The sequence below is a fragment of the Drosophila ananassae genome, assembly GCF_017639315.1.
Source record: "Drosophila ananassae strain 14024-0371.13 chromosome 4 unlocalized genomic scaffold, ASM1763931v2 tig00000054, whole genome shotgun sequence".
Taxonomy (NCBI): domain Eukaryota; kingdom Metazoa; phylum Arthropoda; class Insecta; order Diptera; family Drosophilidae; genus Drosophila; species Drosophila ananassae.
The window spans coordinates 884,534-910,460 of NW_025319037.1; the positions used below are offsets into that span (position 1 = coordinate 884,534).

Sequence of the window (25,927 nt, forward strand, 5' to 3'; positions counted from 1 at the left end):
AAAGCTAGGTTCCCTTCGTTCGGACTCACGGACTCTGGTTGCGGGGCCTGTGTTGCTGCTTGTCGTCTTCTGCTGCCGCTGCCTGTCCGTCGCTGCTGCTCCCTCGTCGTCGCTGCTCTCCTGTTGCCGCTGCTCCGTTGGGGTGCCGTGGACTCGGAACCTTTGGCTCGCCTAGATTTGCCCTTTCGCCGTGGCCGGCACCTAATCCGTGTTAACAGACCGAGTGGCTCACCTCCCAGGCATACGCCGGGCAGGATATGCTCCTCGCTGCTTAGCGGCCGGATCAGGGCACGAAGGGCCTTCCTACCGTACAGGACACGCCCCCGGTCGCGTTCGCCACTTGCCTCCAAACACCTGCGTGCCTACGCCCCGCAGGATCTATGGTAAGCCAGAGGTTTGGGCGTCGCGTCTCCTTTGACTCCAGGTGGTCTGCTGTGCATACGCTCCAGCGCCTGGATCAGGATTCTCTTGACTTCCCGGGGTGTCCCTGCCTGGTTTCACTATTGGGCTTGAGTTCCCGGGTTGGCTATCCCTCGCGTTACAGGATCACACCTGGATCGAACGGTCAGGAGCAGACAAGGCGTACGCCAGGCTGATCCGTCGTTGACGCCACTACACCAGGATACCTGTCGTGTCCGGGAATAACTCCATCCTTGGGCCTCAGCTTTGCCGCGGATCCTTGATCCTTTTCCCCTTGCTCCTTGCTCGATTCGCGTACCGCCGCCGGACTTACCCACAGGGGGTCCTTAAGCTATTTTCGTATATCCTCGCTCACTCGCTTTAATAGCCCGCACTTAGGACTGTCGGACTTACCCACGGGGGGTCCTTCAGCCTGTACTCCTAACTCTTCAAGGAAGCTTTCCAACTTGAATGGCAGACTTACCCACGGGGGGTCTTTCACTCACTCTCCCAGCTTCCCTAGAAGACTCGGCCTCGATCAAGGACCAAGGACAAAGGTCCTACCGCACGACACAAATGCCGCGCAGTATTCGATTCCAGATCACAAGTTAACTTTAACTCACAATTTAATTTCTCAGGAACTGGCAAATATACTCGGAGTTCAATCAGCACTAACCGACTTTACCATAAAGGGCATAGGAGGCACAAAACGAGCGAACTCCCAAACAGTATTACATATGTTTTCATTAACTACTAATTTCAAAACACAAGTAGTGGCGTATATTCTACCAGAAGTCATGTCATCTGAAACAATTCTGCGCCCGAAAAACATTCCACTAGAAATTCGCTTGGCAGATCCCACCTTCACACAGCCAGATGGTATCGATTTGCTGCTAGGTGCAGAATATCTCCCACAACTCATCAAGCCGCTACAAATAAACCTAGGGCAGGGACAGCCATTGCTTCAACGGACGCCGTTAGGATGGATTGTATACGGACCAGCAACAACCAGGTCTGACGTACAAACAAATCCACCCATAAGCAGTTTCATATCAGCCATGGAAGAAGCAAGAATCGAGAACCTGCTCGAACAGTTTGGGAAGTTAAACACCCTCAAAGGGAACCCAAAGGCTCTTGCCACTGACGAGAAGTTATACGAACAGCATTTCATGGAAAATATCGAAAAAAAGACAGACAAAATATTAAGTGTGCGTATTCCCCACAAACACTGGGGAATTCCCTTCCAATGGCATATCGGAGTTTCTAAGCATTGGAAAGGAGACTTCAACGGGATCCTCATCTCCAGAGAAAATACATACAATTTATGGATCAATACGAGGAGTGATGGAATATGACTAGATTAACGACTATACAATTAACATCAAACCATTATGTCATGCCACATCATTGTGTGCTAAAACCTGACAGTATTACCACAAAACTTAGAGCTGTATTTGACACATCAGCAACGACTACAAGTGGAAAGAGTTTTAAGTAATCTCCTACGGATTGGCCAACAGTTCAAAGCGAATTGCTATTCATTCTGTTACGGTTCCGATCGTACCAATATGTAATCACATCAGACGTGGAGAAAATGTACCGACAGATTATGATACACCCAGGCGACCGCAAGTTTCAGATTATATTATGGAGACGCAAGCCTATGGAACCATTATCAACTGAACACTGTCACCTATGGCACAGCAACAGCTCCATACCTGGCCACCCGATGCTTGCAACATTTGGCGGAATCAGCACCTCAGCATCTGGCCCAACCATAAGTGAAAGACATCAACATTAAGTAAAAGACATCAACTATTGGGAGAAGAAAAATTTAAACTAAGAAAATGGTTTGAAACCTATCCAGCAATACTAGCAGACATTCCGGAAGAAGACCAAGGAAAGAATCTCGACTTCAGTAACTTTACCAACCTAACCGTCAAAACGCTCGGAATTATTTTAGATACACCCGGTCAATCAATTATTTTAGATTTGCTTCAAGGACGTGCGGCGACAGAAGGCACAGGAATCATCACTAAGAGGATCGTGTGTTCAGAACTTGTGAAAGTCTTTGATCCTCTACCACAATAAGTTCGGGTAGCCTCCTAATGAAACAAACTTTACCACGCTTCGAACTCTGTGCAGCGGAATTAGCAGCTCAGATCGCAAAATGAGTGAAAACCGATAGCAACGTTTCTGGTCATTAAGAGGATAGGAATTGGCCCAAAAAACAGTCAGCCGTTGTGTCTGATGTTGCCGAATCCGACCTAAATTGTTGAATGAAATAATAAGTCAACTCCTGACGGATCGGGTTCAACATAGACCCGAAGTTCTTCAAAAATTGCGGAGTGGACTACTTCGGGTCTTTTTGGTTTGACCATAAAATCCGAGGGAAACGACCACATAAACGACCACATCTAGCAGTGTTTTGTTGTTTTTCAACAAAGTCAGTACACTTTGAGGTAGTAACAGATTTGTCTACCCAAGCCTTCTTGGCAGCTTTAAAGAGATTTTGCAAACGACGGAGACTGCCATCTAAAATCTATAGTGACAACGCGCCAATTTTGTTGGAGCCTACAACGAATTATCAGCAATTAAGGAAGCAATATTCGCCGATGATGCAAAAGCAATGATACACAAGACCTGCGTGAATCTAAGCATAGAATTCAAGTTTATACCATAAGTATAATACTATAGTCATACAATAAAATAAGCAAAACATTTACTGAAACGAACGCTTTGAAGAAACCCATGAAGAAACCATAATGACCGACATTGAAGCCATTCTAAATTCTCGCCCTTTGACATCTGTCTCTTCCAGCCTAAGGGATCTCACGGCATTATCGCCAGGGCATTTTCTGATTGAAGAACGTTGCTCTAACGGCAACACACGTTATTCACCAATCAAGGCGTCGGTCTGGGTTACTCACTCAGAATCGAATTTTGGACGAGCTGGACCCACGAGTTACTTAATGAATTACAGAATCGGTCAAAGTGGACAAGAAGTTGCATGACGGTAAAGATTGGTGATCTCGTCATAATAAAGGAAGACAACATCGTTCCGTTGAATTGGCCACTCGGACGCACATTAGCAGTCCATCCCAGAAAGAACGGCGAGATCCGAGTTGCAGAAATTTGAACAACGTCCGATATTATAGTACGGGCCATCCACCGACTGGCGATGCTACCAATCAACAACAGCAAGGAGGGAGACAATCAATAAAAAAAACAAAAGAAAATGTTTGCACTAATAATGATACTTGTCTGGGTGATACCTGTCGGACTGTCACTGCCAATATTCTCCGTCATCACTCCGATCAGCAACGTGAACCATCATAGATGCCACTGATCAGATATCAAGCAAATCCACCGAGTGGACGGTCATCACATTTTTTTACCTCAGTAAATTGGCACGAGAAATCGAGACAGTCAAGCAGCGTATACGAGCTATAAAACAATGGTGCCCAACAGCATGCGAAGCCTGCCCCACAACCATTCACACATTGCAACAGGAGGTACCAGAAATCCAGGATGCTGATCAGTAAATGCACCATCAACGACAAAGGCGCGAAGCACTGAACATCGTCAGAAATATCGCGAATGTCCTCTTCGGATATTACAAAAATACAAACCCACCTTCCATCGAGAAGACCACTACCCATCACAGGTAAAAAAGCTCGAGACTTGTATCGACTGACGATCACTCAGGTATAAGAAACCGAGAACTTTTTGATGTTCCACACGAGCATTCCGTTGGTCGAATTCACTGTATATCGTATTGAGCCAATGTAATAATAGTATAAATTAAGTATTTTTATAGTTTCATATATATTAAGTAATATATTGTTATCGAAGAATGGTCATACTAGTAAGCGTGGCGAAAGATGGATAAAATATAAAAAGCACATGGCTTAAACTAAAACTATAAAGGCTTATTATATGGTGTCAGAAGTAAAAAATAATTGTTAGAATGGATAGAGCACTATCAGAGTTGGATTGCTCAATATTGGTACGAAGAATGGCCAAAGTGGAATCAAAGCTTTATTATGCACATGTTGGCTTCTGGAAAAGATGCGGATCCAGAGCCTAAGAATTTAGCGACATTCTTGCGGTTGGCGGATATAAAGCAACGGGAATCTACAATGCAATGTTTCCCAACGATGGAACAACAAACAGTCTTCATCATCAACTGTGCAAGCTGTCGCTCACTGGACGATGTACTGAAAGCGCTCGACCAATACAGTAGTCGATTTCGAATTACTGCAATGGAAACCTATAAATTCAATAATATTATAAAGGCAGATGGATAGCCTTTTATTGAATTCGAAACGCAACTACGCAAGCAAATACAGTCATGCGATTTTGATTGTACCTGTGGGCAGAAGTATGAAGAAACGATGCTAATGGATCATATAATTATTTGCATAAACGACAAAAGGCTACTAAACTAAAGCTTCTAGAGTCAAAAAATATGAAGCTAGAGGATGTGCTAAACGAGTGCAAAGCCTATGAAACTGCTACGGAAAACCACGTGTTTTGTTGGAGAGAAGTATAATCAATGCTATTGCAAATGCAAATGCTATAATTGTGGAGCTATATTTAACACAAATCATCTGGTCGAGTGCCGAGTCAAGGAGGCGACATGTCATGGTTGTGGAAAACTGGGACGTTTTGCAAGATACTGTAAGCAGCAGAAAAAACGGAGTAACAAACAATCTTCTGGATCTTCAATTAATTGGCTAGAGTCAGGTAAAAATGCAAATGATCTTGTTTTAACTAATAGCTTAAGAATAAGTAAATGCAGACGAAGTGGTGAACGTAACCCCGAAACCCTTTCAAATAAATGTAGTAAATATTAAATTTAAGGTAGATACTGGAGCAGACGTCAACTGCATCCCAATAAATATAGACGAAAATCTAAAATTAGAAATTAAGAAGGAAAAGTTCCTTTGCTTTTGATTATAACAATGTCGAAGTTAACAACTATGGATTGGCTAGGGCAGACTGTATTGATTTAAATTCAAAAAGTTGCAACAATATCGAATTTTTAGTTATTGACTTAAACTGTGAACCTTTAATAGGTCTTAAGTCGTTGTGTTGGGCCAAGCAGCCACCAAAGAATGCATATAAAATAATTATAATATGCTAAGCTGCAGCTGTTGTTATCAGCATGTTTCGTCTCTGTTTTGTCCCCAGTTTCGCATGCGCTTTATTGGTATTTGTTGCGTATGCGCTTTGGGGAGCTTTAGTTCAGCCTCTGCGCAAGCTCTTGGTTTGGCGTTTGTTGTGATTTGGAGTTGATTGGAGCCGCATATATTAGGGTTAAATTGAGCCCAAAACAAATATATTGAAACTATAATTTGAAACGCGTATAGTTATTCGGCTGCTATTAAAAATTATTAATAGCTCAACATTTGGTGACCCCGACGTGATTTCATCCCGGTTGATTATTGTGATCAACATTAAAAGTGCCAAGAAAACGCCCGATCAGCATTTCCGATCAATCAGTTATATGGCAGCTATAGGATATAGTCGGCCGATCCTTATGAAATTCGACAAACCAGATTATTTTTCCCAAAATAGAATCTGTACCAAATCCCATCTTTCTAACTTAAAACACCAAAGTTATACCAATTTCGATCGTTCTATGACAGCTATAGGATATAGTCGGCCGATCCTTATGAAATTTTGTACATTAGATATTTTGGATATATTTTTAGATATATTATTTTCAAATATAACATGTGTAGAAAGTCCCAACCCTCTAACTTAAAAAACACCAAAGTTATGGCATTTCCGATCAATCAGTTATATGGCAGCTATAGGATATAGTCGACCGATCCCGGCCGTTCCGACTTATATACTACCTGCAAGGAAAAAAAGGATGTGTGCAAAGTTTCAACTCGATAGCTCTAAAACTGAGAGACTAGTTTGCGTAGAAACCGACAGACAGACAGACCGACAGACGGACATGCTTATATCGACTCTTGATCAAGATATATATACTTTATAGGGTCGGAGATGTCTCCTTCACTGCGTTGCACACTTTTGACCAAAATTATAATACCCTCTGCAAGGGTATAAAAAGGATACAAGAGGGAACAGTAAATCAACCACAAAATAAAACAAGGAAAGTGAACAACATACAAGAAGATTATTTTTTAGAAGAAGGTCAGGAACAAACCTACCTAACAAAAAATTTATAGTGTTAATCGATACAGGCGCAACAGCTTGTTACATTAACCCTCTAAGACTACTTTTCAAAATAATAGAAAAAAATTATTCAAATAATTTTTTTTTTAAGTGAATGAATGCCTCTAAGCTCAAATATATGCTGTTCACCTGTAAGGTGAGAAGAAAGGTAAGCGGGCCGAAGGCACGCTTGGGGCTATGAGTGGAAAAAAAACATTTTCAAGTAATGAATATTTAATTTATTTTTTCTTACGTTATTCTAAATGAAGACTGCATTTCGTGCATATGCATTGCATTTATGAAGTTTTACAGTGATTGCTGCTTCTTTTTCCACTGTTTCGATCCAACCAATGTGGGAAATGGTTTAGGTATAATATCAATTAGGTGATAAAAAATACGTGTTGCGGCATCCCTAGTTTTTGCTCTGATATGATAGCGTCCCATTAGGCCGTCCATGAGATCTACGTCGCCCATGTGAGCATTATACTCATGCACAATTTGGGGACAATCAATTGAAATGTGTCGTTTGGCCTTTCTGTCAAAGCGAGAAGCCTTTGCAGTTCTTTCACAAGGGGTTTTCATTTTCGAATGTAACTCCAGAGTACATTGGTTATATCGACACCATATGAGGACCCAACGTACTCAGTCGAAAAACTCCTTGGAAATTTGTTGATGGCAATATCGTTTGATAGTTTGCAAAAATGGGATACGGTTTCCTCGCACCGTGCCAAGGCTATAAATACCTATCGCTCTTAGATAAACCATCAAAGGCAAAGATGTATAAAAATTATCAAATTAAGTTATGTGATTCTTAAATCTTTCTACGGTTTGTGATAAAAGCGATACAATGTTGGCTGAAGCATCAAGTTCTGGGTGACCAGGTAAGACCAAATTATCACCTGCACCGCTGTAGATCTCAAAGCAGTATGCGTATACGAATGAATCGCCCAATAAAAATAGTTATACCAAACCCGGTTTGCCACTTTTCTATAATATTTCTAATTCTTTTAAGTAAAATCACTTCATAAACAGAAACAAACACATAAATTGCAATGAATTGTGAGGTTATCAGCCTGCAACAAAAGTTGTCTTGGATCCCCAAACGGGCCTCAAGGCACGTATCGCTCTTTCGATGTCACAACGCATGCTTTTTATATATTTGTAAATCTTCAACTTAATTTTAAAAGTAAATAAACTTACCTCTCAAGAAAAAAATTATGAGCTGGATAGGTTTTATAAATTTGCTACTATTCGAACAGCAACACACAACATACCGCCGACCAAATTTTATGCGCGAAACAATATATGCTTTATGTATTCCTAAGCATAAGTGCCGTTAAGAGCTTCGGAGATCTTTAAGGCTGAGATTTATAATTCAATATGCTTTTTATCAACCGCCAAAAATTATTTAAACGATTAAAAAACTTTTAGTTTATTTGTTAGGGCCAAAAACGTAATACGTGCCTTCAGGCAGGCTTTCGTCTTACGTAGAGGGTTAAAAGCGGAATATTTTTAAACAAAAACGAACTTCCAATAAACAAGAGAGTATCAACGGTCAATGGATACTCGATAATAAAATATTATCAAATAATAACAATTTTTAATATCAAACATATCTTTTATGAAATCGAAGGGTTAGAAACTGACTTGTTAGTAGGCTATAACTTGCTAAAAAAATAGGAGCAATAATAGACACGAAAAGAGCATTTGCTATCATGGCTAAGAGGAAAAATTACTTTTTCATAATAAAGTGTGTAACAAAAAAACTTCGCACACCGAGGAAAAAAGTAATCATTCTCTAAATAAATTAATGATAAACAAATATTTCAACAAGATAAAAGAATCAAAATCAGATTCAGTCAAGGTTGAAATCAGTTAGAAACGATAAAATAAATAATATTCAATTAAAACCGGAGAACCAAGTACTTGTAGCGCCAAAAAAAGGCTATAATGAGGACGGCACTCCAAAATTAAGACTTGTCATCGACTTTAAAAAACTAAATGAAAATACAATTCCTGATAGGTACTCAATGCAGGATCCAACCGGTTTATTAGCCAATCTAGGAAAAGCAAAATTTGTTTCTACAATTGATTTGGAATCAGGATTCCACCAATTACTCATGAGAGAGTCCGACATAGAAAAAACGTCTTTTTCAATAAATAACGGAAAATATGAATATCTAACAATGCCTTTCGGGTTAACAAATGCCCCAAGAATTTTCCAACGAGCCATGGATGATTAATTAAGAGATCAAGTTAGAAAAATCTGTCACGTCTATATGGACGATATTATAATCTTTTCAAATTCAATAGAAGATCACTATACCGATCTAACAAAAATAGTTAACATTTTATTAGAAGGAAATATGAAAATTTCTTTAGAAAAATCCAAATTTTTTTACAAGAGACGAGCTTCCTTGGATATGTAGTTTCTTACAACGTGATTAAAGCAGATCCAGAAAAAATAGCAGCAATCCAAAAATACCCAATACCATAAAACATTAGAGAACTCAGAAGTTTTCTTGGATTAACAAGCATAGAAATTTATAGAAAATTTGTCCGCAATTATGCTTTTATAGCGAAACCATTGACCACGTATCTAGGAGGCCAAAATGGAAAAATATCAAAAAATATGTCCACAAAAATTTCAATACAGTTAGATGATGCAGCCAAATCGAATTAATTCAACCATATTATAGTAAAAGATTCATTCTAACAACAGACGCTTCAAACGTAGTACTGGGAGCGGTACTATCACAAGAGGGCAAACCAATAACGTTTATATCAAAGACCCTAAATAAAACCGAACAAGCATATGCAACTAATAAAAAGGAATTATTAGCTATAGTATGGGCATTAAAGAATCTCAGAAATTATTTATACGGAGTAGTAGGAATATAAATACATACAGATCATCAACCATTAGCGTATTCTATATCCGACAAAAACCCAAACATAGAAATGAAACGGTGGTATTCATTAATACTAAGTTTTACTCTAATTATTAAATATCAACCAGGAACTACAAATGTCGTGGACGACGCTTTGTCCAGAATACAGATCTCTAATAATCTAACAGAAACAGATTTATCAGATAATAGATCAAAAGATAACACAATTCATTCCGCAGAAAGCAGTTTTGAAAATGTAATTGATTAAACAAAAAAGCCACTAAATCAATTCAAAATTCAACTCCTAATCACTACTGGAAGATTCACAATTCACGAATCAATAAATATATTCTATAACACAAGACATATTATTGAATATGACACTCCAGAAAATTTAATAACAATTTTGAGAGAATACATTCAACCAAATGTAACTGTAGGCCTCCACTGTACACTAGAAGATCTTTATATTATACAAAAACCTTTAAAAAATAACTTTGTAAACAAATTTCTTTTTACAAGAATTTTTGTCCAAGACGTAGGGAACGATGAGGATAAAGCCTTAATTACACTGTGCGACAAAAAAAAAAAAACGAAATACACTTGGGAAACGAGATAGTGTAGGTTGTTAATCTGGTCGAAGAGAACTCAAAAATATTTTTTTTATATTTTTGGAACCCTCCAATTTTTTTTTATTAAAAAAAAAACGTTTTTCGGGACTTTTTTGCGCTTAAAAATTCCTGAACGCGTTTTTTTCAACCGATTTCAAAATTTTCGGTGTTTTTCAATAGTTAAATGTTGTAGCTTTTGAAAAAAAAATATATCTTCGATTTTGTTGAACAAAAAGGACAACATTTTTACACCTGAAACTGAGAATAAAGTTTAAAACTCTTACAAGATTATCCTTTAGCAAAGATAATTATGACGGACAATGAACCAAGTTTCACATCAGCACAATTCAGATCATTCATAAGCAGAAGTGGTCTAGTAATACATTTCGCTGATCCAAGACACAGCACTTCGAATGGGCAAATTGAAAGAGCACATTCAATACTTACAGAAATCGCTAGATGTATCAAAGACGAATATAATCTTACAGATTATTCAGAAATAATTAAGTAGCTCAAAAGTACTCAAATTCACTCGGTCACTAATGAAAAACCGTCTGACATTTTATATAATAAAATAAATCATAACAAAATTCCAGTTATACTACAACAGGCTCAAACTAATATGCTGAGCACTCATAACAAAGACAAAAAAGAAAAAACATATAATGTAGGAGAGATCATATACGAGAAAAAATATGGGGAGAGAAATAAGCTAAATCCAAGATACAAAAAACAAGTAGTTAAAGAAGATCAAAAAATAAAGCAATAATAAACAACAGGAATAGAATAATTCATAAAGTTAATATTAAGTTTTAAAAATCCTTTTTCTAACTTACAGGTGACAATGATTCTTGCACTACACCTATTTCTGATCATAGTATCAACAATGTCCGAAATAATAAATTATTCAAATCATGACTTCTTCCTTTACAAAGACAGAAAAGATTTTCTGACCTATGACTCTTATGCTGAATTATTCCATGTCACAAACATAAGTTTTTATAAAGAAATTATTGAGGCAGAATACAACCATATAAAGAATACTAACAATGATAAATTATATTGGGAAATTTTATACAATTAAAAAACTTTTAAATTAATTTTATCACAATTACTCCCAACAAGAACTAAACGGGGTATTAACGAATTAGGAACTGTGTTAAAATGGTTAGCTGGCACCCCGGACCATGATGATGTTGTAACAATAGAAAACAAAATTAACGATCTTATTGAAAATAATAACAAACAGAAAATAATAAATTCCAAATTGTTTGAGAAAATAAAATCACTGTCATCTAATTTAAAATAAGTTTTTACAAGCCAAGAATTACCTTTAAGAAAACATCGCTTACACTTGATTACTTATGATTTACAAAATTTAATAGACACATTAACTTTAGCAAAGATTGATGTATTTAATACAAAAATTCTAAACAATGATGATATCGAAGAAATATATAAACATGAATTAAGATCTGCAGTTATTACAGACTTAATGGACATGTCGGAATTTAAAATTGCTTTACATAAAGAATTATTTAAAGTTTATATAAAGTACCCAATTATAAAAAATAGATGCGACATATTTGTAGGGTTGTACAAATTATAATTTATTATATTCTTTTGGGTAACGTATACAAAAAAAAAGGAAGGTTCTTTTTAATAATAATCGCGACTTTCGCACTCGATGGGCTTCGGTAGCTTTTTTTCCGCGTCTTCTCTTTACTGCGTTCAACTCTCTTCTTCTTCTTTCCAAACGACAGTGTTGTATATCATTGTCTTTGGATTGGTGTTTTGCAAAATGGTATTTTCTTAAGTGTGGCCCTTTCTATACGTCCTAATATGTCCCAATCCCACATTCGGCCATCATGATTTTTCATTCGATCCCGAATGAACTCCATTTCTTCATATACTCTGCCGATGTTGTTGTTTTCTTTGGTCCTTCGTGATTTCCTTCATTTATGACTTCATATCGACCGTGATTTAGTTTTTTTGTAATTTTATAAGGGCCGAAAAATTTTGGCCTAAGCTTCATGCCTGTTCCGTATTGTTTCCTTTTTATAGCTACTAACTCGCCTACTTTATAATTCGACTCTTCCCTTCTTTTCTCATTGAAATATTTTCTGTTTTCTTGCTGAACCTTTTCAATATTTTGTTGCGCCTGCTGACGTATATCTTCCCTATTATCGTTTAACTCTTTAATTTGCATCTCCTCAAAACGTTTCCTTAGCTCGCCGTCTTTCTTTCTCATTATTAATCCTGTCAGTATTTGAAATGGGCTGAAACTTGTAGTTCAAGGTGGCGAGTTATTTATTATTTGCTGAACTCTATCTACATGGCGATACCAATTCCCAGGATTGTCTTGATACAACTTGCTTAGCATTGGAATAACGATTTTATGGATTCGCTCTACTTGACCGTTTCCTCTGGGCATCCCTGTGGTTATGTAAAGCAATTGAATGCCTTCGCGGCTACAGTACTCCTGAAACGTTCCTGATGTAAACGCTGTACCTCTGTCTGTAACAATTCTACGAGGATTATCAAAAATTGCTGCCTGTTTCTCAAGTTTGTTTACTACTTCGTCTGTTCCAGTCGACTTCGTCGGGTAAAACCAAGTAAATTTAGAAAATCCGTCCACTATTGCTAGTATATGATTGTATTTTTTCTTCGTGTCCGTTAACGGTCCAACATGATCAATGTGATATGTTCCCAGAGGTTCCTGAGCTTTATCGATTGGTGATAGTAAACCTTCTTTTTTCCCTCTTTTTGAATCAACTATTAGGCATTCTACGCAACCTTTAACAATTCTTTCGACATTTTTCTGTATCTCTGGTATGAAGTAAAACCTTTCTAGCATGTCTCGCGTTTTTTTATATCCGAAATGTCCATCTCTATGTGCCATATTGATTATTTCGTCCTGCATTGAATCGGGTACCACTAACAATTCCTTCACTGTGTCCTTGTATAGTATGTCATTATTAAGGAAATAGTCTTCATACTCATTCCCACCTTCCAGAATAGTTTTTACTGCCTTGATCCACTTGTCATTATCCTGTGCTTCAATTATTCTAGATTTTGTTGAATCTTCAATTAAAAAGCACGAAAGGCGGCTAAGAGCATCAACATGTCGCATTTTAGTACCAGCTCTCGGTTCTACGGTAAATTTAAATTCTTGTAAGGCCATAATCAACCTTTCAATCCTGGGTGGTATTTTCTCTTTTTTTACTGTCATCGAAAAAGCACTGCAATCTGTCACTACTTTGAACTTTTTATCTAGCAAGTACCCTCCATTTCCTAAGAGCATTCAAACGGCTAAAACTTCTAACTCGTATGCACTATATTTCTCTTCGCAAGCATTCGTTTTGCGACTCATATACTCTACTGGGTGGAACTGCTGATCTTTTGAGTCTTTTTGCATCAACGCGGCGCCGAAACCATATTTGCTTGCGTCTGTATGAACTTCAGTATCTGCTGACGGATCGAAGAATTTCAGCACGGGTGCTGAGACTAAAAGATTTTTAAGCAAACTAAAAGCTAATAATCCTTGGTTATTCAGCTCTATTTCTTCTCTAGGTTTGTCGCTTTTCTTCCTTAGCAAGTCTGTCAGTGGCTTGGCTGCCAATGAGTAGTCCTTGATAAAGCGTCGCATGTATGAAGTCAGTCCTAAATACCTCTGTAAAGATTGCCTATTTTTTGGGGCTGGAAAATTAACAACTGCTTTTATTTTTTCGTCCGTCGGCGCTATTGTCCCGTTTTCTATCTTATGTCCCAGGAAGGTTATGCTACTTTGTAGGATCTGTGCCTTTTCCCATTTTATTCGTAGTCCTGCCTTGGATGCAACTTCTAAAACCTTATCTAGTGCCTCAACGCCTGCAGCTTCAGTCTTCGTAGGAACAATGATGTCGTCCATGTAGACCACTATTGTTTTAGCTTGGATTAGCTCCCTTAACACGGCAGATATATAGCGACAAAAACTGCTGGCGAGTTGGATATACCAAACGGTACAAAGGTAAATTCGTATTGTCCATTGTGCGTCACGAATGCTGTGAATTTCCTAGAGTCAGCCTCTACTGGAACGTGAAAGAATCCGTTCATCATGTGAAGAGTTGTAAATACTTTTGAACCCTGCAGTCTTTCGAGAACATCGTCTATCAATGCCATCGGAAAATTATCTTTCTTGATCTTCAGATTAAGCTTACGGTAGTCACAGCAAAGTCTTTTCGAACCGTTCTTTTTTGAAACAAGCACCACTGGTGATGCGTACTCAAAGTAACTTGGCACAATAATTCCTTCCTCTAGTCATTTCTGTATTTGAGCCTTAATCACGCAACTGTTCTCATACGAAGTGCGTCGTGGGCGTTGGCAAACCGGAATGTCGTCTTCTAGAATAATTTTCATACTAACGGGAGATTCAATTGATTAACAGGACTTATATTCATTTATCATCATCTCCACCCTATCTTTCACATCGTTCTTCAGATGCGACAGTTTCACTTTATCTACTACTGTCTCCTTTTCAATAATTTCCGTTGCACACAACCCTTTGAATACAAATTCATTTTCCTTCTCTTTAAATTTTACGCCGTTTGAACTAAACATCAGATCCACTGTTTCTAAAACGCCATTTCCCACGATTGCTGGATAATCAAAATCATTGTGCTTTACAATGTGAAAAGTTACAGGGAAGCAAACTCCATCTGCCTCTAAATTGGTTTCGAAAGATCCTATCGTCCGTAACTCGCCCTTACCGATACCCTTGAGATATCTCACTTCTGGCTTTATGCTTAAACCGTCGAGAGTTTTAAAAATGTCTTCTCTTATTAAGCATAAATCACATCCCGAGTCAATCATGGCCGTGAAAACTACTCCTGCCGCTGTTACTTTCTTGTAGGTTAATCCTTCTGATCTTCTAACTCTTAGCATATTTCTGTTCACAGTTTTTCGATATGTGACCCCTTTTATTGCAGTTATAGCACACTACTTCCCTCTTGCAGTATTTGGCAAAATGGCCTTCTTTGTTGCCCTTGAAGCCCTTTTTCTGAGAATTTGAGTCTTTCCCTTGAGTCTGTTTACTTTCTTTATAATTAGTCGTCTTATTTCTTATCTTCTCATATACTGTGATCTCATATTTAAGCTCCTTAATCGTTTTTGCCCGATGTAATCCTGCGTTGTTCATTCTCCCTTCGGGTATTCCATCTACAAAATAGGATATTAAACTCTCCTCATCGAGTTTAATCGGCTTGCCTATCTCCATTAAAGGTATTCGATACATGTTTCTCTTGCCTGCTTCTGTCTTTGCTTTAGAATCTTATGAATTTCGGCAGCGCACAACCTTTTGCCGAACTCATCTTGTAGCGCCTCTTTAAGTTTAATCCAACCTCTAACACCCGTCTGACTCTTAATGTAAAGCTTAGCATCCCCAGCTAAAAGCTGTTTCGCGTATATACATTTTTGTAGCTTATCCCAGCCAACAGTAAATGCAACGTCTTCAAACTTAGACACCCAATGATTTACGTCTTCTTGTTCCGACCCTGAAAACGAAGAAACACTGTCCTGCACATCTCTTAAAGTATACCTTGAACTAAACATCTGCGGTGCTTCTTGGTATGCCGACGAGTTTACGCTCTCTGCATCTTCGTTACTTCGTTCTTCCACGTTATTCATTGCTTCAAGTCCAAAATGCTCAAACAACCGATCTTGCAATGCTCTCTTTATCCCTGTCGTTCGCAAGTTCATTTCAGAGAGTTTTGCTCTTATTTTTTGCACAGTCATTCTTAAAATTTCCTCAGCATCCATCGTAATGCGTTTAAGTCGTTCACAAAATTCTTATGATTACAAATTTTACAGAAGTACAATGTATTACAAAATTTTTTTCTTAAAATTAGCGTTTAACAAAAAAAAATGAATGTATTGATTGAGTTTCTGGATTTTCTCTCGCTCACCCAAGCCAATTGGATTTGGCTGACTTCGTCGATGTCTGTCGTTTCTTTGGAATAAATGTGGTCACCGAGCTCTTTGTTGCTCGCCGTTGGATTGATTCTCGGAGTTCCTTTCCCGTGTGTGTACCCCGCGTTTCACTCGTTGATGGTTCTGCTTTTCTTCTCGTCGTCTCGTCGTTTGCAGCTTCTTCTTTCTTCTCGTCGTCTCGTCGTTTGCAGCTTCTTCTTTCTTCTCGTCGTCTCGTCGTTTGCAGCTTCTTCTTTCTTCTCGTCGTCTCGTCGTTTGCAGCTTCTTCTTTCTTCTCGTCGTCTCGTCGTTTGCAGCTTCTTCTTTCTTCTCGGAACCGAACTTCGTTTCTGCTTTTTTGGCGTATTTTCGTTTGCAGCTTCTTCCTTCTTCTCGGAACCGAACTTCGTTTCTGTTTTTTTCATCGTATTTTGTAGTTTTGTGGTTTCTTACTAAATTTTATCCGTTCCTCGTGTGGATAAAACTTAGCCGTCGTAGTTTTTGATACCGAGGGCCATCAATTGCCCAGATCTATGTACTCTTCCTCGCTTCACAATTGCTCTGCCATCAAATTCCTTTTAGAGCATTCTCATCTCTACAGATCCCTGACTCCTTGATCTCTGCCTGATCGTGCTCCTGCGTGATCGTCCTTTTCTTGTTCTTCTCCGTTGCACAGCCTTTCGTCGAATTTTCGTTGCGGAATATGCGCCTTTCCTCGTCGTCGTCGTCCGCGGCCACTCTCGTTTTTCCTCGTATGTGCCGCTTCCACGCTGCGCAATTTCCAAGATGCCGGTTCACAAGCTCACACACACATAAATTGATGTTCGTGTGTGTGTAGTTTTCATGCACCGGTGATCACCTTCTTTGCACTTTATATATTGTTTATTGAGTCAAAAATCTTTTTCACTTTTCTTCTGCTTTTGATTGTACTTTCATTGCATCGTCTACTTTCCGCGATTATTATTCTGTGTTAGCGCACTGGTCTTTTTTTTGTAACGAAATCCCGGTTAAGCCCCCAAATAATTTGTAGGGTTGTACAAATTATAATTTATTATATTCTTTTGGGTAACGTATACAAAAAAAAATGATGTTCTTTTTAATAATAATCGCGACTTTTGCACTCGATGGGTTTCGGTAGCTTTTTTTTCCGCGTCTTCTCTTTACTGCGTTCAACTCTCTTTTTCTTCTTTCCAAACGACAGTGTTGTGTATCATTGTCTTTGGATTGGTGTTTTGTGAAATGGTATTTTCTTAAGTGTGGCCCTTTCTATAAGTCCTAATATGTCCCAATCCCACATATATTACGCCAGGACTATTTTCCATAATGATGGAAAATTAATTTTAAGTAATCAAGTTGCTAAATGCGAAGACACATATTACGAAGTAAATAATTTTAAAAATGAACTATTCAATAACACAGGCCGACAATTTCCAACTTTTTTTTTCCTCCACGTATAATTTTCCCTGCTCCATAACCTTTAGGCTCCCCAGAACCAAAGTCCAGAACAAACATAGGTTCTATCACCCACAGTTTCCGCGGTACACCAATGAGAAGAAATCGATCAAATTTTACCATATATTGAATTATGTAGGCCGTGTAATAGCGATGAACATCATTGTTTCTAGTACTTATCATTATACCCTTGCAGAGGGTATTATAATTTTGGTCAAAAGTGTGCAACGCAGTGAAGGAGACATCTCCGACCCTATAAAGTATATATATTCTTGATCAGGATCACCTCCTGAGTCGATATGAGCATGTCCGTCTGTCCGTATGTCCGTCTGTCCGTCTGTCCGTCTGTCTGTTTCTACGCAAACTAGTCTCTCAGTTTTAAAGCTATCGAGTTGAAACTTTGCACACACCCTTCTTTCCTTTGCAGGCAGTATATAAGTCGGAACGGCCGGGATCGGTCGACTATATCCTATAGCTGTCATATAACTGATTGATCGGAAATGCCATAACTTTGGTGTTTTTTAAGTTAGAGGGTTGGAAGTTTCTACACATGTTATATTTGACCAACATATCTTATGTACAAAATTTCGTAAGGATCGGCCGACTATATCCTATAGCTGTCATAGAACGATCGAAATTGGCATAACTTTGGTGTTTTTTAAGTTAGAAAGATGGGATTTGGTAGAGATTCTATTTTGGGAAAAACAATCTGATTTGTCGAATTTCATAAGGATCGGCCAACTATATCCTATAGCTGCCATATAACTGATTGATCGGAAATGCTATAACTTCGTTGTTTTTCAAGTTAGAAGGATGGGACTTTCTGTGCATTCTAATTTGGGCCAACTTATATGATCTGCTAAATGTCATCAGGATCGGCCGTCTATATCCTATAGCTGTCATATAACTGATTGATCGGAAATGCTATAACTTCGTTGTTTTTCAAGTTAGAAGGATGGGAGTTTCAATGGATTCCTCTTTTGGCAAAATAATTCGATTTTCCAAGTTTCATAAGGATCGGCCAACTATATACGATCCGCTATATATCTAATAATATAAGATGCGTGGCGCCACCTAGCGGACTGCGACTCAACTGCAATGGTATATAAACTTCGGCTCCGCCCGAAGTTAGCTTTCCTTTCTTGTTTTTTAAATGTATGTGTACCAACTAAAATTAAAAAATGGTATCTAGCAGTTACCATATCTTTGGAATACTCATCCAAAGTTGAAATCTCTGATTTTCTACATTAATTTTTGGTCTTCTATGATTTTTTTCCAAACATTCTCCCATGGAAGATTTTTATTTTCTTATTGAAATCAGTAGATCATACCATGTTTTAATTTTGGATTTAAGGAAAAACTCGAAATAATTTTATTGAAATTATTATAGGTGGTTAAACAATATTTTCTTCAAGTAAATTGGAGTTTTTAATCTCCTATTTTCAAAAAGTCATGGCTATCTACAACTTCTGTAAAGCTTTACGAAACAAGTTGAACCTGCGATAGATACGTTACGACCTTTCGAAAATATGAGATTAAAAACTCCAAGTTAATTGACGAAAATATTGTTTAACCACCTATAATAAATTCCATAAAATTATTTCGCGTTTTCCTTAAATCCAAAATTAAAACATGGTATGATCTACTGATTTCAATAAGAAAATATAAATCTACCAAAAGAAAATGTTTGGGAAAAAATCATAGAAGACCAAAAATTAATGTAGAAAATCAGAGATTTCAACTTTGGATGAGTATTCCAAAGATATGGTAACTGCTAGATACCATTTTCTAATTTTAGTTGGTACACATACATTTCAAAAATGGTATGTACTAGAAACATTGATGGTCATCGCAATTACACGGCCTACATAATTCAATATATCGTAAAATTTGATCGATTTCTTCTCTTAGGTGTACCGCGGAAACTGTGGGTGATAGAACCTATGTTTGTTCTAGACTTTGGTTCAGTGGAGCTTAAAGGTTATGGAGCAGGTGAAATTATGCATGGAGATTTTTTGCTGTTGGCCTGTGTAATTATTGTATATTAAGCAAATCATGTTTCACTCGTCTTCTAAACGGTGAAAAATCATTGTGTAATAAAATAAGAAAAAAGAGTAAAACAATAGATATTATTCAAGAAGGTGCTATATTAACAAATGGAAATACTATTGTAAATGATTCTTACTTGCAAGGATCATATCTAATAACGTTCAATACCACCACAATAATTAATAATATATCATATACGAATATAGAAAATAAGATATTAAATTACATTACAGCCCACAATTATAATAATTATAAAATATCCGAATATATTATTTCAAACAATTCGGAACTATCATTTGATAATATAAATACACTAAACCCATTTATTCAAATTAAAAAGACAAGAATACCATTAACACTGATTGTAATAACACTAACTTCAACATATTTAATTTGGTTATCAATTTCAAAAATAAGAACAATTTATGTCACCATAAAACCACGGCTTAAAAACATTTTTCAAAGAAATAGAAATACAAGAAATAGAAGAGAAATTTCTTGTTTTCCAGACGTAGAAAAACAAGAAGAAAGCATCGTGGCAGAATTAACGGCTCATTTAAACTCCATCTCTGTACCGTCTTTTGAATCGGGACGCTTCAATATAGAAGGGGGAGTGTTATCCAACCAATAGTTTAACTAATCTAATACAATATATAAACATAATTTTAAATCGCAGAAGCCTCTGCCGGATGAGTCATATCCTATTTGTCAATCTTCCCCTCATTCGTGTCTGAGAACCACCAAGTAATAATCCCAGACTAAACATCCAGCTCTAAATGTAAACATATTTCTGAAACTTTTCCACGGTCTGAGCCCGTCCGAATTTGATATATCTTCCGATCTTATCAGTTTCACCAATGAGTCAATTATTGCATCAGCCAATTGTCCGTTTCTCTTAATGTCTCTTAGGACAATTGTTAAAATTTACAAATAGCCCTTTTTGAGGTTTCTCTCTTAAGCCGAGGTTTGATGGTAAATCAATATTAATAGCAAAGGCAGTCTTGAATCGGGATTGCACCAAGCCTGAATAAAATATAATTGTGGAGTGAAAAGTGGGTTTAACATAAAAGTCGATTTAAGTGAAAGTTTGTAAAATATAAGAAATAAAATAAAAATAATTTTTTTAAAAAGTAAACTTCGGAACAAATTTAATTCGCATCCCCAGAACATTACGCACCCATCTCCATGGCTAACTTTTTGGCACACGGCCGCATTTTTTTAAAGATGATTTTCGTTTAATCGTACATAAACTTTTTTTGGTGATGGGTGGAACTCAAAATTAATCTTATCCGTCCATAAAATATTGCGCCAAAATGAGAGAGGCTTTTTGAGTTGTCCTTTTTTGCAAAGTCCACACGTTTGAGTTTATTTTCGGTGGTGATAAAAGGTATGGGCTATGCTGTATATGTTTTTATGCCAGACTCAATTAAACGCCTGCGTATTGTTCTTTCACTTATGAAATTTAAAGCAGTCAAATTCCACTCCAAGGCCGCAGCTTTTGGGGTTTTGAGAGGATCCTTTTTGAATTGGCGCACAATCAGGAGGTCTAAATTAGTTGTTGTCTTTCGTTTTCGACCTTCGGCGCGAATTTATTATTTCATTTAATTTTTTATATTTATTAATTTGAAAATAAATAGTTTAGCGTGGCAAATTATATTCCTTACCGATATTTATCACAGAAATACCCAAGCTATATTTTTTTTAAATTTCTGTTCCAATAATAGTACTTAGTTCCGAAGTTTTAACCATATTGATTGCAAAAATTTTTCGAAATTTATTGCAATTCTATCGAAGAATTTTCAAGAATTAATTTAATTACACTTGGAACCTAGCAAATAAAAACCAAATCAAGCGATGTCAAAATACTTATGCCACGCAAAAATCCGTTACTTGCATGCATTCTTATCAGAAGAAGCACAATGCAAAAGTTAAACGAAATAAAATTTTACATTCGCTTAGCTAAAAATATATTATTAAATCTTAATGGATTCAAATGCAAACTTGTGTCTGTTGGGCTAAGCAGCCACCAGATAGGCTAATTAGAATATTAATAATTTGTTTATCTGCAGCGGCATTTAATCTTCTCTTTTGTCTCCCAGATTCGCATGCACTTTGTTGTCATTTTGTAGCGCATGCGCTTTTGGGAGCTTTGGAAGAGCTTCTGCGCCAAAGCGGTTCTTCTTCTTGTTATATTTTGGGAGTTGTTATTGACGGGCCGTTTTTTGTTTTATTGTGCGGAATTATGTCAGTAAATTGAATATAAGCAATTGAATCTCGTCTTTAATTCGGTCGCTATCAAAACGCTGATCGCTCAACATTGGTGACTCCGACGTGATCGCGCCCGAAGTTCAATCAGTTTAATTGCCTGAGAAACTGAAAAAACTGCGGTACGAAAAAAAAAAAAAAAACAAACATCTCTTGGTTTCCGATTTGCATCACTAGCGCTGGAGATTTGCGGAATGGAGTCTGGATGTGGAACTATTGGATCTGCTGCCGCAAGCCGGGAAAGGATGCTGCGGAGAAGAGCAGAGGTGACCTGCCAGGAGATGGAGGCGCTGCATCATAAGGTGAAGGCTGCAGCGCGGAATAAGGATGGCACCATTATGGCGCTGGAGTCAGTGGAGAAGCGTTAGCGTGAGCGGTTCACCGCGCTTCAAGAAGAGTTGGAGGAGCTTAACTTCAGCGAGATCGGGAGTGAGCTTTATTGGAGATTCTCGCAGCTGGCGACTGATGTGCAGGTGGACATTCAGGTGGAGGTTGCCAAACACTCAATGAGAATCCCACTCCACACTTCTCGACGGTGCCGGTGTCTCACCCATACCATACAAGCCAGCTCCCTCCTTACCACCGTTGCCGATGCCAACATTTAGCGGCGGCTATGTTGGCTGGCCGGATTTCTTCGCCCTTTTCAAGGCCACTATTGACAGCCATCCTCACCTAACGAAAATGAAAAAGCTCCGGTGGCTCATTTCATGCCTGCGGGAGTCAGCCTTGGATACGGTGAGAGCTCTAGAAATTACTGACGCGAACTACGATGTGGCCCTTGACCTATTGCGCAATCGTTTTAGTAATCGGCGTTTAATATTTCAGTCTCACATTAATGAGATCCTGCAGCTTCGTGTGGTCAAGCCAGGGTCTGTTGCTACTTTGCGGGAGCTATCGGATCGGTTCAATGGGCATATGTGGGCTTTTATGAGTTCCGGATCAGCTGCCGAGATCCAAGAATGCTTACTTATCCAGATTATCCTGCAGAAGTTGGATCCGGCCACAAAAGCCAAGTGGGAAGACAGTCTCGACGGAAACAACGACAGCCTTCCGTCTTGGGAGTCCATGGCACGATTCTTGGAGCAAAGGTGCCGGACTCTTGAATCCGTCGACTTTTCTTTGGACGGCCGAGGGAGATCTTCGAATAACCGATCGTCGTGCATGATTATCAACGCCCGTCCAGCTCTATGCGCCTTGTGTGGTGTTTTGGCGCACGCGCTTCCTACATGTCCAAGCTTCATTGCCTTGCCACTTAGTCAACGGTACGACGAAGTGCGACGGCTGACCCGCTGCTTTGTATGTTTGGAGGATGGTCATTTTGCACGCGGATGTTCAGCTGCCCGTTGCCCAAAGTGCAATCACCGACATCATGCTTTGTTGCACCATTGCGGGCAGCTGCCCAGCTCTAACAATTCCCCACCACTACGAGGCTTGGTTTCCGCCGCTGGTGTTGCCGTTGCTACCCCACCTTCCCAGTCAATCAACGCGGTCTTGACGCAGGATCGCCCTATTGAAGTGCTTCTGCCAACCGCCAATATCCTCATCCGTGGTCGATCAGGTGCCTTCCTGCCTTGCAGAGTGTTATTGGACTCTGGTTCACAAGTTCACCTTATCTCATCACGGCTGGCAAGTCAACTTCAGCTTCGTCGCACCAAAAGCTGTGTAGCGGTCGCCGGTCTCGGCGGCACTGAGTTTGCTACGGATGGATCCTCCGTTAATGTGTGTGTGAAGTCTCGACTAACCACATATTGTGCGAACCTAGAGGCGGTTATAGTATCTCATATTGCGGACTGTCAGCCCAGACTTAAAATTAATATTTCAAAATGGAAGATTCCTCACGGCATAGCGCTGGCTGATCCTAACTTCCACAGACCGCAGGGTGTGGACCTGCTAATTGGAGCCAGCATGTTCTTCAACCTATTGTCAGTTGGCCAAATCCAATTATGTCACTGCCTCCCAGTTGCCCAAAATACACTATTTGGATGGATGGTTTCTGGACGCAATGGACTATCGCGGGAGGCTGGATTGCCCTATGCAGAAGAAGAAGGGGAGAAGAATCAACGTTCCGGACCCCCTGCACTCGTTAGGAGTACTCGATTCCCGCATTGGTCTATTGGGGGGAGCAATGCATGGTCAAGGGTTTGGAAGAAGTTGGTGTGCCTTTTTCGCCCTGTAAGTTCTTAATCTTCTTAATGAAACTATGCAACCCGTGGAATATTCCTTAAAAGATGTGTCTGCTGCCCTTCCAAAATTATTATTGAAGGCCCACTCTTCAATAAGGGGGGGTTGTTGGTCTAAGCAGCCACCAGATAGGCTAATTAGAATATTAATAAATTGTTTATCTGCAGCGGCATTTAATCTTCTCTTTTGTCTCCCGGATTCGTATGCACTTTGTTGTCATTTTGTAGCGCATGCGCTTTTGGGAGCTTTGGAAGAGCTTCTGCGCCAAAGCGGTTCTTCTTCTTGTTGTATTTTGGGAGTTGTTATTGACGGGCCGTTTTTTGTTTTATTATGCGGAGGTCAGTAAATTGAATATAAGCAATTGAATCTCGTCTTTAATTCGGTCGCTATCAAAACGCTGATCGCTCAACAGTGTCATTTTATCGATCGCCACGTATTTCTTTATGGGATTGCTTTAAAAAGATTAACTTACATAAATTTTCCGACCATATCTTGCCAATGGTTTATCAAGCCAAGGGTGTTCTTGGCGTTGTTAAAAGATGGTCAAAAGAATTTAATGACCTTAATGTAACTAAAAAAACTTAAAAAATATTCTTTATTATTATAGAATAATAAAAAATCTTTACCTTAATAAGTACACTAATCCTCTGTATATTTATTCCCTATCTGTATCCTATTTATTCCATTAGGTGGAATGGAAAGGTTTAACAGGCCCAATTCAATTTAAAGAGGGAGAACGAGTGCAATTTAAATTGGATTTGGTAAAATTAAAGCAGCACTCTATTGTAAAAGTTGGCGAATGGACTCCAAATGGACATCTTAATATTACAGAACCCACAATGTTTTTTGATTCTGGATCTATAAATGTGACTCTGGTCGTCATAACTATTCTGGTTGGTAAACAATTATTATTAATTTGCATGATTTTATGTTTCGTAAACTAACTATTATATCACAAAATTTGTTCTCTTTTATTTGTCTCTCTTCTCATTATAACTCTTATCGTATATTTTATCATATATATTATGAACCTGTGTTATGTTTCCTATCCATCTATTAATCAGGCGAACATCCACAACCTTTAGGTTCCCCTTAAGTCCCCTGAAGTCCAGGACAAACAGGTTTAATCTCGATCAGTTTTTTTGCTACACATATGGGATTTTCGGTGGAGATAGGATCGTGGATAATTAAAGAACTGTACAAATTGTAATCACGATACGGTTGTTTAAACAGTAAAAATATATTTTTTTATTATAATCATCTCTTAAATCTAACATAGGTGTTTGTTCCTAACCTAAGCTAGAATCCGACTGCCAAAGCTTGAGTTGATCATCTTATTGAGCTTTATCTTAGAGTTAATTACGAAATAAATTTCGAAGATAATTTCCCCAATAGGATTGCTGCGATCAGCATAGAAAATTTGGATAGCGGTTGTGATAGCAACCGAGATTCTCACATTGTGGCATGATTTATTGCCGTTTATTTGCCGTTGCTGGCCAAATAGGGATATTTTTTTATATCTGTCTTAAGCTTGGTCCCCCGTTAGGGTGCTAGGTGCGAGTGTGCGAGTATGAGAATGACGATAAGAGCTCGTGAGAACTCAAGTGTCAAATTAATTTATTATAAAATTAATATTGTAACGCTATCAGCTTTTTGATAGCGACCAAAATAAAAAAAATTCAATTTCATTTTCAATATATATTATGGGCAATTTAGCCCCAAAACAAACGCAGCCACCGGTCCAATCAAAGCCGAATATACAAGTGCATAAACTAAGAGTTTGCGCCGAAGCACTATCGCTCCCAAAGTGCATGCGCTGCAAAAGAACAACAAAATTCATGCGAATCTGGGTTAACCAAAGAATATGGAACTGCTGATAACGGTCAATTAGTGGACTGCTGCGGCTAGTTACACTGAGAGAACTAATTAATTAAAATAATT

The 25,927-nt window shown here is 38.3% G+C and overlaps 1 protein-coding gene across 5 annotated transcripts in view; it reads left to right on the forward strand.

The window, feature by feature from the left end:
• The window catches only part of LOC6494740 (glutamate receptor ionotropic, kainate 2), a 374,202-nt gene that overhangs the window by 125,003 nt on the left and 223,272 nt on the right, over positions 1-25,927 (forward strand). For 4 of the 5 annotated variants that reach the window (XM_032452180.2, XM_032452178.2, XM_032452179.2 and 1 more), the window contains one exon: positions 24,676-24,879. In XM_032452180.2, coding sequence (XP_032308071.1) covers positions 24,676-24,879 — 204 coding nt within the window. Of the gene's footprint in view, positions 1-4,959; positions 5,149-24,675; positions 24,880-25,927 lie in introns of those variants that run through there. The other variant, XM_044717606.1, reaches the window with a different exon arrangement.